Source organism: Drosophila albomicans, unplaced genomic scaffold (assembly GCF_009650485.2).
Source record: "Drosophila albomicans strain 15112-1751.03 unplaced genomic scaffold, ASM965048v2 ctg38_pilon, whole genome shotgun sequence".
NCBI lineage: Eukaryota > Metazoa > Arthropoda > Insecta > Diptera > Drosophilidae > Drosophila > Drosophila albomicans.
Window position 1 is genome coordinate 36,125 of NW_026263667.1, and position 14,671 is coordinate 50,795.

At 43.8% G+C, this 14,671-nt stretch overlaps 1 protein-coding gene across 1 annotated transcript; it reads left to right on the forward strand.

Moving 5' to 3' along the window:
- Positions 1-10,540: 10,540 nt before the first annotated feature.
- LOC127566341 (uncharacterized) lies at positions 10,541-11,260 on the forward strand. Its single transcript, XM_052008366.1, has one exon. It carries the CDS (start codon positions 10,541-10,543, stop codon positions 11,258-11,260), a length of 720 nt encoding a protein of 239 aa, XP_051864326.1.
- Positions 11,261-14,671: the final 3,411 nt, after the last annotated feature.

Here is a 14,671-nt window from a genome sequence, read left to right on the forward strand (position 1 = left end):
AAGAGGGAAGTACTTTCGCAGATTGCAAAACTTTTCGACCCAGCTGGGTGGCTGGCCCCTTTCGATATCCGAGCTAAGATCTTCATGCAGGAGATCTGGCTGAAAACGCTCGAATGGGACGAACATTTACCCGCGGAAAGAGTATCTCGAGAGCTATCCTGCTCTGGGAAAGATCCGGTCCAGTTCCAGACACGAGTGAAGCTCCAGTACCATTGATTCTGTGATGCTTCAGAAAGGGCGTATGGAGCGGCGATCTATGTCCGCGTGGAGACGGCGAACAAGGTTACCACGCATCTCCTCACTGCGGAGACAAAGGTGGCTCGTGTCAAGTCACTCTCAGTGCCACATTTGGAGCTTTGTGGCGCAGTCCTGTTGGCTGAACTATCTTCGGCCCTCCTCCTGAATCTTCCAGCAGAAAGTTTCCAGACTTTCTTTTGGACTGATTCAACAATTGTTCTCGCCTGGTTGAACAAGCCACCCTGAAGATGAACAACCTTTGTGGCCAATCGTGTGGCCAAAATAGTCCAAGCCAGCGACGCCAAGAACTGGTCGCATGTGCGATCCGAGCACAACCCGGCAGATCTTGCAAGCCGAGGTGTCCGAGGGTTCTCTGATTTTGGCAAAGCACTTCGCACTTTTGCCTATGTTCTCAGGTTCATCGATAGAAGTCGGAAATTGGCAGTACCAAGCTCTACCGTGGTCCAAGCGGATGAGCTGTCACGGATCCAAGAGCGGCTATTCGTCACGGCTCAACGACAAATTGTCGCAGGATGGATCCCACGGCACACGCGGCACCGGAAAGAGTTGGTGCCAGCGGGGCGGTTCTGGTTGGCGGCTGTATGTGATGGCATTCTACATGAAATTAAATAGATGAAACAAATGATTATTATAGTAGCCTCTTTGCATTGTCAATGACACATGGAACAGGACAGCACAGGACGACGAATAGAAATACGGAACAGGAGGTTATTCGTCCGTCAGTCTTGCTGTCCTTCATCGGGAGTAGAATTAGTTTGGCGACGGGCCTTCGGATAGTACACCGCGCCGTGAGCACATCTACAACTCGGACCTTGGTATCGGTGTCTGGACACATCGTCAGCACCCGTCCTAGGCGCCACTCGTTGGAGGGAAGGTTGTCTTCCTTTACGACTACCATGTCACCAATCCGAAGGTTCCGTGTAGGGGATTGCCATTTTGTCCGTTTGTGTAGCTCCTTCAGGTACTCATCCTTCCAACAAACAAACAAAATTGTTGGTGAAGAGCCTTCAGTCGCTGCCATCGAATTAGGATGGAGGTGGCCGGTTGGTTAATTTGTGGTTCCAACACCGAAATAAGTGGGCCACCTATGAGGAAATGGCCAGGAGTTAGCGCTAATAGATCCGAAAGGTCTACGAACATAGGAGAGATCGGCCTCGAATTCAGGCAGGCTTTGATCTTAGCCAGAAGAGTGGATAACTCTTCAAGCGTATACTTTATGGTGGAGGTCGCCTTGTAAAAGAGTGCCTTAAAACTCTTTATGCCGGCTTCCCATAATCCACCCATATGTGGGGCGCCCGGCGGATTGAAGTGCCAGGATAGGCTTTTGGGACCATGTTGTGCAATGATGCACTCCCTCGTCGCTTCCAAAAATTCGGTGGAGATCACCTTGTCAGCTCCAACGAAAGTTTTTCCGTTGTCCGAGTGCATTTGGTGTGGACACCCGTGCAGTGCTATGAAACGAAAGAATGCGACCAGGAATTTCTCCGTCGTGATATCCGATGTCGCCTCCAGTGGATCGCCTTCGTGCTGAAGCACACGAAGACGCAGACATACCCCTCGGTGATGAGGCAGGCTCGGCCAGTGTAGTTTTTTAATTCGAATGGGCCGGCGAAGTCAACTCCAGTGTGTGTGAATAGGTCTCGAGTAGTACGCCCTTTCATTGGGCAAGTCCCCCATCATTTGGGTCTGCAATATCTTATAGATCACACAAACCTTGCAAGAGTTGATGGTGGATTTGACGAGGACCTTCAGTTTTGGAATCCAGAATCTGGAACGGATCAGCCGCATGACGACTTGGTTTCCCCCATGTAAGGATATACTATGGGTGAAACGAACCAATAGTCGTGCATAGGACGAGGAGTACGAGAGTATGATTGGATGACTCTCATCATAACGCAGCGAGTGGGACGCCCTCAGACGCCCACAGGCCGGTAGAATCCTCTTGTCATCGAGAAAAGGGTTCAAGTTTCGGATTGAACATGAAGAAGGAACCTGCTGCTTGGACTGCAGACAAGTACTGATCAAAAAGTACTGCTCTACTGCCTGGCCCACCAAGACTCCGGGCAATCCTGCCGCAGCGCGGGAAGTTGCAGGTTCATAAGGACCACCACAAGCTGCTGCACTTAAAGCAGGCACGCAGCGCTCGCCCCAGTCGTCAGAGACGAGGCGACGACCGACCGGACTCGACCCAGTCCCGAACTCCAGCACGGTCACGTTCCCAGGTGTGACCACTCAGGTCAAGCTGGTATACTGTGTGTGAGACCTTGTCACACGCGCAGACACACTGATCTGATTTCTCTTGATGCTGGTCACCCTGCCCTCTTTTTAGTGCTTTTCTGCTTTCCCACCATATGTTCAAAATATTCATGTGCACATGACAAGTGTCTTTTCAAGTTTGTGAATAAAAACGTAATTAAAAAGTAATTACAAATTCTACAAAATACACAGTGACAGTGTTATTATTTTCCCTGCGTGAATAAATGTATTTCACATTTAATTTCAATATTTTTAAATGGGGTATGAGAAATTGAAACAGGTCTGTTAACAGAAACAGGTCCGTTATCAGAACCGGATACCTGATCTGTACAACCGGGCCCGTTATCAGAACCGGATACATGATCTGTACGACCAGGTCTGTTTAAAAGAACAGCTAGCTGATCTGCTCTCTTCATCAAAACATGATAAGGCAGATGTTTCTGTTAATTGGATATATATGATTATGTTTCGTAAAATAGATCACAGTACACTAATGACCACAAAACTGAAAAAGTCACTGATTCACTATCAGTTGAATGAGATAAATTTGAATCAAAATGGATCAACAAGTTTTAACTCAATTAACTAAAAGCCGAAATACTATAAAAAAAAAATTTTCTGATCTTAAGCAACTCAAAAGTCAGAACAGTATTGGTCTGAAGGAAACATTTAAACCTATAAGTGAACCATTACATGAACTTGTGAATGATAACAAAAAATTTCAGACGTTGATACCATCAGAGTTTAATAATGTTGAGACTGGAAAAAAACTATGCAAAACTACACTCCAATCGACCGAGAGAGAAACACACCACCCAACAAGAAAAGGAAACTCACATTTCACAGTACTAAGAGTCAATCAAAACCTAAATATGATATTGAGAAGACATTGGATTGGGGAATGCATAGTGTTAATGCTCAGGATGATGATGATAATGATGATGATGATCATTTCTATTCTCAACCAGCTATAGAAGACACATCGTTTGAAGGCTTACCTCATACCTCGAGATCGTTGGCGAGAAGTCTCTCCTTATTCATAAACTGAGTTTATGAAACAAATATCCCCCCACACTTCGCTTTCATTCAAGAAAGACTCACCCCATTCACGTGTTACCAAATGAAACATTTATACATTCAACGCCTTCGAAAACGTGTCAATCAACCCAACATGAAGCGAACTCAAAAAATTTAAATATCAGTGAACTGGCCCGGGAATTTCTTTTGGATAAGACGTATGGCCCATACAAAAATACAAGTGGACAATAAATGTTGGGCAATTCACACATTAATGTGACAAACAAAAAATTTTAATTGGATGATGGTCAAAACTGGCGTCTTACTAGTGGATTATATTCTTTAATATTCCACCTAGAAATATATTAAAAAATTTTATTGATAACTAATGTGCATCGGGATAAATGTCATAAATGTCGATCGCACTTTCATTATTATCCAACTTTCTTTTAAGCTTATTTATATTATTCACATTAGTTTGAGTACTGTGTGAGTTCTCTAGCTCATTCATTTGACTGCGTCAAAATCTTGACTGTGCTTCTAGAATTGATAAGGAACTCTCAATTTCAAAGGGAATTACAAAATAATGTGCTCTCGCTATAGTTGAAATCCTATGTTTTTTATTATCCGCTTGTTATCCTTGCTATCTAATGTAGTTTTTGTTATTTCGACTGTACTTATTTCATGCCTTCTAGACCTAAATATCTGCATACTACCACGTTCTTGCTTTCCTGTATACAAAATATTTGAATAGTTCAAAAATGTAATGTCCCTTAACAACATGCCCTTATTTTTTTTTATGCATATTTCGCCAGAGTTATCAAAATTTTCACATTTATGCGTATACATTTTTGAGCGTATACAACTCGGCCAATTCATCTAAATATTCGGACGTATCAAACTTTAACTCCACATCATTCCGAATATCTTCATAAATATCATTTGTTTTTATACTGTAAATAAATGAATGCGTATCCATATAATTTAATTTGAGTGCTTTCTGTAACGTGCAACGATATACGCCGCAAGGACGGATGGACGATCTGTGGGTGCGGGGCACGCTTTAGTATCCGGCTCTAGCTCGTCGGCTTTGGGGGTGGTGGTCTTGCTTCCACAAATCTATCCTTTTCGCTGCGCACTATTATTAAGAAGATTAGAATTGAGCGTGCTGCGACATAGAGAAAAGATAGAACACTAACCGGAAGAAAAAAAAAAAAACTAAAGTTGCTATCGTTTGTGAAAGAAAAGAAACGAGAGAGAGAGAGAGAGAGAAGAAGAAGAAGATAGAGTCCGAGATTTAAGTTATCATCTTGTCACTGGTGTTGCGTGACAAGGATCCCCACCCATCCTATGATCACAAGCGTCAGAGCCTGGCTCTGGTGATCCCATATGAGCCCTATGACGGTGGAGCCTACGACCCGATTTGGCTAATCGAAAGAGTAATTATTCCATGATTAAATTGTTTTAATTAAAGAAGCAAATATAAAACAGATAAAACATTATAAGATTCGAGTATAAAGCAATGTTAACAATAATATATAATATAATAATTTAATATAAATTCTAAATCTAATTATTTTTTTTTTTTTTTGTATTAGAAAAATTTTTTTTTTAAATATTTGTGCCGTATTGGTTCTGCTTAATTGTTTTTGGCATAATAATTTTTTATTTATTTAAAATTTTTGTTTTGGTTTTAACGGCTGTAATTCATTCTTTTGTTTTCATTTTTTTCCCCTTTTTCTTTTATTTATTACAAATTAATTTTCTGAGCAACTTTTATCAATTTTTTATTTATTCTATTTAACATTTCTTTTGGTTGATTTAGTTGCGTTAATTTTCATGTGCGAAATGTGCGAGAACATAGATATTTGTACCAGGCGTACATTTTTCTTTATTGTTTAACAAACTTACCCCCAGAACTCCTGCGGCGGTGATCGATCTCCGGCGAAGTGCTGGAACGGGCTAAACGACGAGGTGTTTTTACAAAAAAAAATAATATTTTCTCTACACATTAAACACATTCGCACATTTTCAATTAAATACTACCAATTCTTTGTATAACAAATTATAAATTAATTTAAACAAATTTCTCTTCTAACGGGTGTTAATTTTTCCACATGACTTTTAAATTCTTTTTCTATTTTACGATTCGCTTGTGAACCACTATTCATTTCTTTTCATGCTTTTTGTCGGGAGCAGCAGACAGCGCATGTTAATGCAATGCTGTGACAGCGTCTGCCAGCAGCGCTGCATCTGCCGGCAGCGCTGTATGCTCTCTGTTAGAGATCGCTTGCAGTTCGATCGGCTAATTGTTTGTTTCTCTTGCTTTGTCTTTCAATTGTTACTCTGTTGTATATCGTGTCGGTGGCGAAGCTTGAAAGTGTTCAAGTCACAGCCAAAACATAAGTGGTTACATATATGTACATATGTACCACAGCAATAAACATTTAATTTGAATTCGCGAGTTTTATTTATAAACAATATTCTTGCGAATAAAAGTTACTAAAAAAGCTTAGTAGCTCAACATTTGGAGGCCCCGGCGAGATATAACATATACTCTCGCTAAGTGTTGTGAATGCAATTGATTTGCATAGATAATTAGTGAAGTGATTAATAAACCATAACAATCAGTGAAACATTAAACATTTAAGTGCAAGTTCTCGAGAGTGCAAAGAGATATATATATGTACATATGCATATATATTTAACAAGCGGTGCATTTCTATTCTTGCATTCTCCGTTGTTTGCGCATGTTCGCCGTTGCTCTGTGGCTTGCGCACCTTCTCCGCTCTCCGTCTCCGCTACTCCGCTGTCGCAGCTGCGTGCATTGCCCTTCTTGTTGCTCTCTCTTACGCTCTCGGTTTGTGTGATCTAAATCAGCTAATCAACTGATTAACTTTGAACAGCTGCTGTGCGTAAGCAACTCGCACGCGATTGTGATCGCGGTTTTGACGCGTTTTCCGTGGTGCGCTTCTCTTTAAGCTACTGCTGTGCTTAAGCAACTAGCGCGCGTCTGTGATCGCGAGTTTGACGCGTTTTTTCTGGCTTTGAACTGCTGCTGTGCTTAAGCAAACCGCGCGCGGTTTGTAATCGCGGCTTGACGCATTTTTTCTTGCTGCGCTGCACAGTAAACTTGATATACATAGTAAGCAATTGCCAGTTAGCACAAGTGCGGTTAACTCCTAACAATGGAAAGCTCGATGAACGAGCAAGCGACTACTGTCGAAAATCGCGCGCGGTTTTTCAAGCGGAAGGTTTTATCGCTTTATGATAGCCTTGTGAGACTCGATGCGTCGCTTTCCGAAGTTAAGCTAGCTGCATTTAATTCTTCTGAATTAGCAGTACGGTTGGAGCTATTAGAACGTGCGCAAGCTTCATTTGATTTAGCTCAGAATGCGCTAGAGGAGATCGACTATAATGAGATCGGTAGTGAAACGCGAGACAATTTTGATGAACGGTTTCATGAAGTGAAATCGCGTGTTCGAGCGCATTTTGACAGTCGTGAGCGTCAGTTGATTCGGTCGTCCACATTGCGGCGTGATGAGCCCATCGATCCTTCGGCTAATGGCCTCGGTGCCCGCGCTAATAGACGTCGACTACCCGAGCTCAAACTTCCCACGTTCGGTGGAGGTTATACGGAGTACGCGAGCTTTTGGTCAATGTTCGAGTCTGTCATTGACAATGACAACGACTTAGATGATGTTGAAAAGTTTCAGCATCTGCTATCGTGTTTAACTGGTCCAGCGCTAGATGCAGTTCGGTCGTTGGAGATATCGAGGCCCAATTATCGTATGGCTCTGGAGATATTGGATAATCGGTTCAATAACAACCGACTTGTGTTCCAGTCGCACATCAAGGATCTGTTGGGTACCAAGAAGGTGGAGGCAGGAGCATCCGTGGTCACTAAACTTCGTGAGTTTAGCGATAAGGTAAATGTTCACATGGGGTCATTAAAGACTCTGGGCCGTCCAGAGGAAATCGCGAACAGCATTCTTAATTACGTGCTGCTGCAAAAGCTGGATGTGGAAACCCAGGCTGCGTGGGAGGATAGCAGGGCATTGGACAACCCTGCCGCCGATAAAGTGCCGACAGCCAATGAGTTCTTCACGTTTCTGGACGAAAGATGTCGGAAGCTCGAGACTCTGCAATACGCTATGGGTAGGCACACAGCAGGCTCACAGGTGGGAAGGAGCTTTAGCCATAACGGCAGCAGGAAGGCGTTTGTGGCCCAATCTAGCCCCAGCAGAGCAAATGTTTGTGTGTTTTGTGACGCGCCTGATCACGGCATATACTCCTGCCCCATCTTCGCAAATTTGTCTCCCTTCTTGAGGCAGAGAGAAGTGAAGAAGCTCGCTCTCTGCTTTAACTGTTTGAAGAAAGGACACCAAACTCGATCCTGCACATCTGGCGCTTGCCGTAACTGTGGTGGGCGGCATCATTCTTTGCTACATTTCGAGACATCGCAACGAGCCTCGTCAGCTGATGCGTCTGCCGCTTTGCAGCCTCAAGCGTCCACCTCTCTTGCTGCTCAATGTCTTCGTTCTGATGCTGTGCTCTTGGGTACTGTTGTTGTTTGGCTTAAGAGTCGTGCTGGGTCGTTCGTTCCTTGTCGTGCTCTGCTGGATTTCGGTTCGCAAGTCCACATGATGACGTCCAATTTAGCCCAACAGTTACAATTAAAACGGACGCGATCAGATGCTATGATTTCTGGCCTCGGGGACACAGACGTTTCTGTTGAAGGATGCACGGTCAATGTTTGTATGCGCTCTTGCATCACCGACTACTCGGTCAACTTTCAAGCTGTTGTGGCATCGACAATCACCAACAGCCAGCCGAACTTTGCTATTGACATCGACGGTTGGGCAATTCCATCCAACATTCAGCTAGCTGATCCTGCCTCCAATCGTCCGCAGCGCGTGGACCTGCTGATTGGTGCAAGCCTATTCTACGGCTTGTTATGTGTAGGACAAATAGGCCTTGGAGATGGATTGCCTATCCTTCAGAAGACCCGCCTTGGTTGGATCGTTGCTGGTGGTGGTGACAGTACGACGCACACAGCATTGATGGCAGCGCAAAAGGGTTCTGAAAGTAGTAACGATCAAGCAGATGCCAGCCTAAATGAGCTTGTTCGCCGTTTTTGGGAAGTCGAGAGCTGCGAGTATGTGGCCACAAGGCTTAGTAGGGAGCAGAAGGATTGCGAAGAGCATTGTCGCAAAAATGTTACTCGGCTACCATCCGGTGAATACTCCGTAAGATTGCCAATGAAGTCTAGTGTTCTAGTGTTTCTCAATCTGGAGCGCAAATTGCAGCGGCATCCTGATCTTAGGATACAATACTCATCATTTATTGAAGAATACTTGAAGTTGAATCATATGTCGCGTGTTCCTGCTGAGCCCATTGAGCGTTGCAAGTATTTTCTGCCACACCACTGCGTGCTAAAGGCCGATAGCACGACAACAAAGCTTCGTGTTGTGTTCGATGGTTCGGCAGCGACATCCACTGGATATTCGTTAAATGAAGTTATGATGGCTGGTCCTGTTATACAGGACAAATTGATGCATATACTTCTTCGCTTCCGTACATATCTGGTGGCACTAACAGGGGATATATGCAAGATGTATCGATGTGTGCGCATGGCTTCAGCAGATAGCTATTATCAATGCATCTTATGGCGCGATTCGCCTGATAAAGAGCTGCAGATTTTCAAGCTGGACACCGTTACTTATGGCACGAAGGCAGCGTCATTTTTGTCGGTTCGTGCAATGCATCAGCTGGCGCATGATGAACCAGGCTCGTTTCCGGTTGGATCTGTTGCTTTGAAGAATGAGTTCTACGTGGACGATTTTATATCTGGAGGCGATTCAGTTGCTGAGGTTAAGGTCAAGCTGCTGGAAACCGCTGCAATTCTAGCTCGTGCAAACTTCAAACTCAGGAAATGTTGTTCCAGTCATGCCGAAGTATTGTCGGAGATAGCTGACGACGAGAAAGAGTCGTACATGAGGTTCAGCGATGGTAGCGAAATCACAAAAACTCTTGGCTTAGCGTGGGATCCCTCATCGGATCGGCTGCTGTTCTCGCTGTCGTTCTTAGAAGCTGGTTCCAAGCCGTGCAGGCAGTCTGTCTTAGCCACAATTGCACGATTTTATGATCCGCTAGGACTTCTTGGACCCGTCATGACAAAGTCCAAAATATTTCTACAGCAGCTCTGCAAGGATAAGTTGACATGGGATGAGAGTTTGCCTTTGCAGCGATACACAGCCTGGGTAGAAATGTGCAGCAGCTTTAATTCCATTTCCAGTCTTTCATTCCCGAGAGCTATTCTTGCTGCTGGGTGCCGTGTCGAAGTTCATGGATTTTGTGATGCCAGCGAAGAGGCCTACGGCGCTTGAGTATATGTAGTGTCCAGTGGACGCACTTCTCAGAGTCAGCTGTTGTGCTCTAAATCCAGAGTCGCAACCACTCAAAACTATATCAGTTCCCAAGCTGGAATTATGCGGTGCTTATCTTCTGGCCAAACTGCTTCAAGCAGTTAGAAACCTGGGTTTTCTTGATGGGGAGTTCTTTTGCTGGAGTGATTCATCGGTGGTACTCTCATGGATCAAGGATGATCCGTACAAGTTCAACGTTTTTGTGGCAAATCGCGTAGCGTCTATTCAGGATCTTACAGTCAACATGAAATGGCAACATGTTCCCACGGCTTTGAACCCTGCCGACGTACTCTCCAGAGGTACAACTCCAGAATGTTTAGCAGAGTCCAAGATATGGTTCATGGACCGGAGTTTCTTGTTGGAAATCGAGATGAATGGCCTTCACAACGCTGCTTAGAGTCGTCAACGTTGGAAATGCGTAGTAAGGTCATGATAGCCACGTCTCCGTATGATGATATCACTCTTCGTTGCAAGTACCTTAACACGTTTGTCTCAATGCAGCGCGTATATGCGTTTGTGTTTAAATTTGTTAATCGTATAAAGCATCCAGGCCTCAACGTGGTAGATGTCAACAAAGGCACATGGCTGCTACTGCGAATGGTGCAGTTGTCAAATTTATGGGTGATGTCAAGGAGATTCGTTCGAAAGGCTTCGTCAAGAAATCGAGCTCAATCGCTTCTTTGTTGCCGTTCATCGACCAATTTGGACTTCTGCGTGTTGGCGGTCGGCTAGCCAATTCAACTCTTCCCTACGATGCTCGCCATCCTATTATATTACCTCGACGCCATCCCATTACGTTGGCACTTATCGCTCACCATCACAAAAAGAATCTTCACGTTGGAGCTAGAGCATTATTAGCAAAGATTCGGTTACAATATTGGCCGATTGGCGGACTGCGAACTGTGTCGAAGGTTGTTCGCAATTGCATCGAATGCTTCCGGGCCAAGCCCACTGTGCTCGAACCAATTATGGCTAGCCATCCGAAGGAACGCTTTCTGAATTCTCGTGCCTTTGCAATAAGCGGAGTGGACTACTGCGGGCCGTTTTACTATAAATCTGAAGTTCGGAACAGACTCCCAATCAAATGCTACATCAGCGTATTCATCTGCTTTGCTAGCAAGGCTATTCATCTGGAGTTGGTGAAGGATTTGACAACTGCCGCCTTTCTGGGAGCGCTAAAAAGATTCGTGTCACTTCGTGAGAGGCCTAATCAGATTTGGTCCGATAATGCGACTAACTTTGTCGGGGCCAAAAATGAACTTCATGATGTCAAGAAACTTCTCCTCAGCGATCCTCATTAGGAGTCAGTTCATCGGGTGTGCCTGATGGACAACATCGAGTGGAAGTTTATTCCTCCTCGTTCCCCACATTTTGGTGGACTATGGGAAGCAGCAGTCAAGAGCGCAAAGCACCATCTGTATCGCTCTGTTGGTCGCTCTATTCTCAACTACGATGAGCTTCGCTCGCTGGTTTGCCAAATAGCGGTAATAATTAATAGTCGTCCATTGCTATCCATTTCAGAGAGTCCTGACGATTTGGATGTGCTGACTCCCGCTCATCTATTGTTTGGTGGTCCTCCAACCGTGATTTTTGAGCCCGACCTAACTATGCTGGACTACAATCGGTTGGATGGTTGGCAGCGTGTCACTCAGTTGCAGCAGGTCTTCTGGGCTAGATGGCGGGAGGAGTATCTGACTCTTCTCCAGCAAAGATCGAAGTGGCGCACACCTGATCGTCGTCTCCAAGTCAGAGACTTGGTCTTGGTGAAGAACGAAAATTTGCCTCCTCTTCGGTGGCCGCTAGCCCGTATCATGGCGCTCATCCCTGGCAAGGACGGCGAGTGTCGAGTTGCCGACTTAAAGACGACGTGTGGCAGCACCCGGAGAGCCATAAACAAACTCTGTCTACTGCCCCTGAAGGATGATGTTGAAAGATGGGCTTTCAACGGCGGGAGTATGTCGGGAGCAGCAGACAGCGCATGTTAATGCAATGCTGTGACAGCGTCTACCAGCAGCGCTGCATCTGCCGGCAGCGCTGTATGCTCTCTGTTAGCGATCGCTTGCAGTTCGATCGGCTAATTGTTTGTTTCTCTTGCTTTGTCTTTCAATTGTTACTCTGTTGTATATCGTGTCGGTGGCGAAGCTTGAAAGTGTTCAAGTCACAGCCAAAACATAAGTGGTTACATATATGTACATATGTACCACAGCAATAAACATTTAATTTGAATTCGCGTGTTTTATTTATAAACAATATTCTTGCGAATAAAAGTTACTAAAAAAGCTTAGTAGCTCAACACTTTTCTTTACAATTTTATAGCACTCTTGTTTTAATATTTTCTTTTTACAATTTCATTATTTTTCCTAATCGTACTTTTACAATTGGTTTTACTCTATTATGATTGTGATCGTATTTATTATTTTTAATTTTAATATGTGTTGGCGCTTCGCTTTCAAATCGATTTAATTGATCTGCACTTTTATTTTTACGTTGCAATTGTTTCCATTAGTATTCAGACATAAGTGCTAGATGTAATTTTAATTTTCTTGTTTTGTGGTGCACCTTTTACATATTTTAACTTATTTGTGTTTAACGAAACTGCACTTTCATTTTTCTATTTGTTTATTTAAACTTCAACTTCGTTTTTGCCTGTGTAAATTTTAATTTGTTTTGTGCGAAAGCGCTACACTTTCCAATCATTTTTTATAACTTGTAATTCGAATTTTAGTTTGTTTTGTTTTTGTTTTTTTTATTTTGATTGAATGATTTAATTTAAATCATTTTTATGTTTTGTTTTCACAACACTTTGACTGAGATTGGAATCTTTAGAGATTCATAGAAAGGTTCACTATGATGTTGCTCGCTGTTGAAGGTTACTGTTGGCGCCTAAAGGCGCTCCGTTGGCCAGGCGGTAGCCAGTAGAGGCACTCCGCTGACCACGAAGTGACCTGAAGGGGTGCTCCGCTGGCCGAGTTGGCCGGTCAGGATGCTCCGCTGGCCGAAAGGGTCGGTGATGGTGCTCCGCTGGCCGAAAGGGCCGGTGATGGTGTTCCGCTGGCCGAAAGGGCCAGAGCAGGGGTGCTCCGCTGGCCGAGAATGCCGGCGCGGGTGCTCCGCTAGGCGAAAAGGCCTGCACGGGTGCTCCGCTGGCCGAAAGGCCGGTGAGGGTGCTCCCCTGGCCGAAAGGGCCAGAGCAGGGGTGCTCCACTGGCCGAGAATGCCGGCACGGGTGCTCCGCTGGGCGAAAATGGCCTACTGGGCGGTCTGCTGGCAAACGAAACCTGCTGGGCGCTCCGCTGGGCAAACGGAGGCTGCAAGGGCGCTCCGCTGGACAATTAGCGGCAGGCGAAAGCACTTCGTTGAAGCAGTCTGCTTCAAAAAGGAGCAAGGCCTTAAAATCGAAGAAAACGATCCAGCGAACTAAACTATCGTTAAAGAGAAATCCATTTACAACATAATAAAACTTTTCCCTTACCAATTAACAAAGATTGAGATGGAAAAATATCCTCTATAGCTGGATGCCTTCAGATTAAAAATTTTGCAGAACTATGCGTCTGTGTACGCCGGTCATCCAAAAAATGATGGAACCGGAACTGACTTATGATAAGTTGGCCGCGCTCAAGCTGGTGCAGCAGGCGCAAACGTCAAAGCTGAGCTTTCCAGTGCAACCGATGCACAACTTCAAGCTCAGCTTATCAGCGGTTTTACAACACTACCTTAAGCTCAGTTTTACAGAGCTATTTTAAGCTCAGCTTAACAGCAGCTTAAGCTAATTTGATAGACTGAAAGTGCATACTTTTAGTCACTGAATATATAGCATGCTTTTAAGCCCTGCGTAAAACAAAGCATAAGGTGACACAAAACTTGCATACTTTTAGGTGCTACCTGAAACAATATTAAACTTGGCTTAGACCTAGCAAACTTTTAGGTCGAATTCAATGCCTGTTGCTGTAGGTTTCATGTAGTCATAATGGAAGTCATACATTTTGTATTTTGACATCTCCAGCACTACAAATCCTAAATAAATTGGTTTATCACAAATGTTGTATAACCTTATCATTTGAATTGCATACATAATTTCACTGAACTTTGATGCACTATGAAAATTTGATTTCGATACTTAATCCCTAGCACATAATTTGGGTCGACCTGACTTCCTATTTTCAATTGATTACTCCCAATCCGTTATTATTCGTACATCCACCCTTTTTCACTGTTTTCCATGCTTTCTCCATAAACAGCATTGTTCAATAATTTGAAAAAATCTATTTCAAAATTATTTTTGGCTCTGGTCCAATCAATATCAATATATTTCTTGAGCCAGGCTTTTTAAATTGAAGGATGGAGTGAAATTTTTTAAATTCCAATTCTCATACACTGTTTTAATGTGTTATAGTATATGATATAGTTCTTCATATCAGCAAGATCGGCTATGAACTTAGGAGTTTTGCAAGTGCTTGATGGTAGCTTGTTAGCTGGACAGAATGGTAGATCATTATGTTCATCGTGGATTGAGTAAGGGTAATCTCGATCAACCTCAGAATATACCTATACTCACTATTTTCAGGAATATTTTCTAGATTAAATCTATTAACCTGTTTCGTGTCTAACCATTTGAACTCACCGTAAGGTAGTGGTTGAGACATAGCCCAACCATATAAATTGTTTGCATCCACATACATTAAAAATTCCGATTCTTTAGTAGGATCGAAATC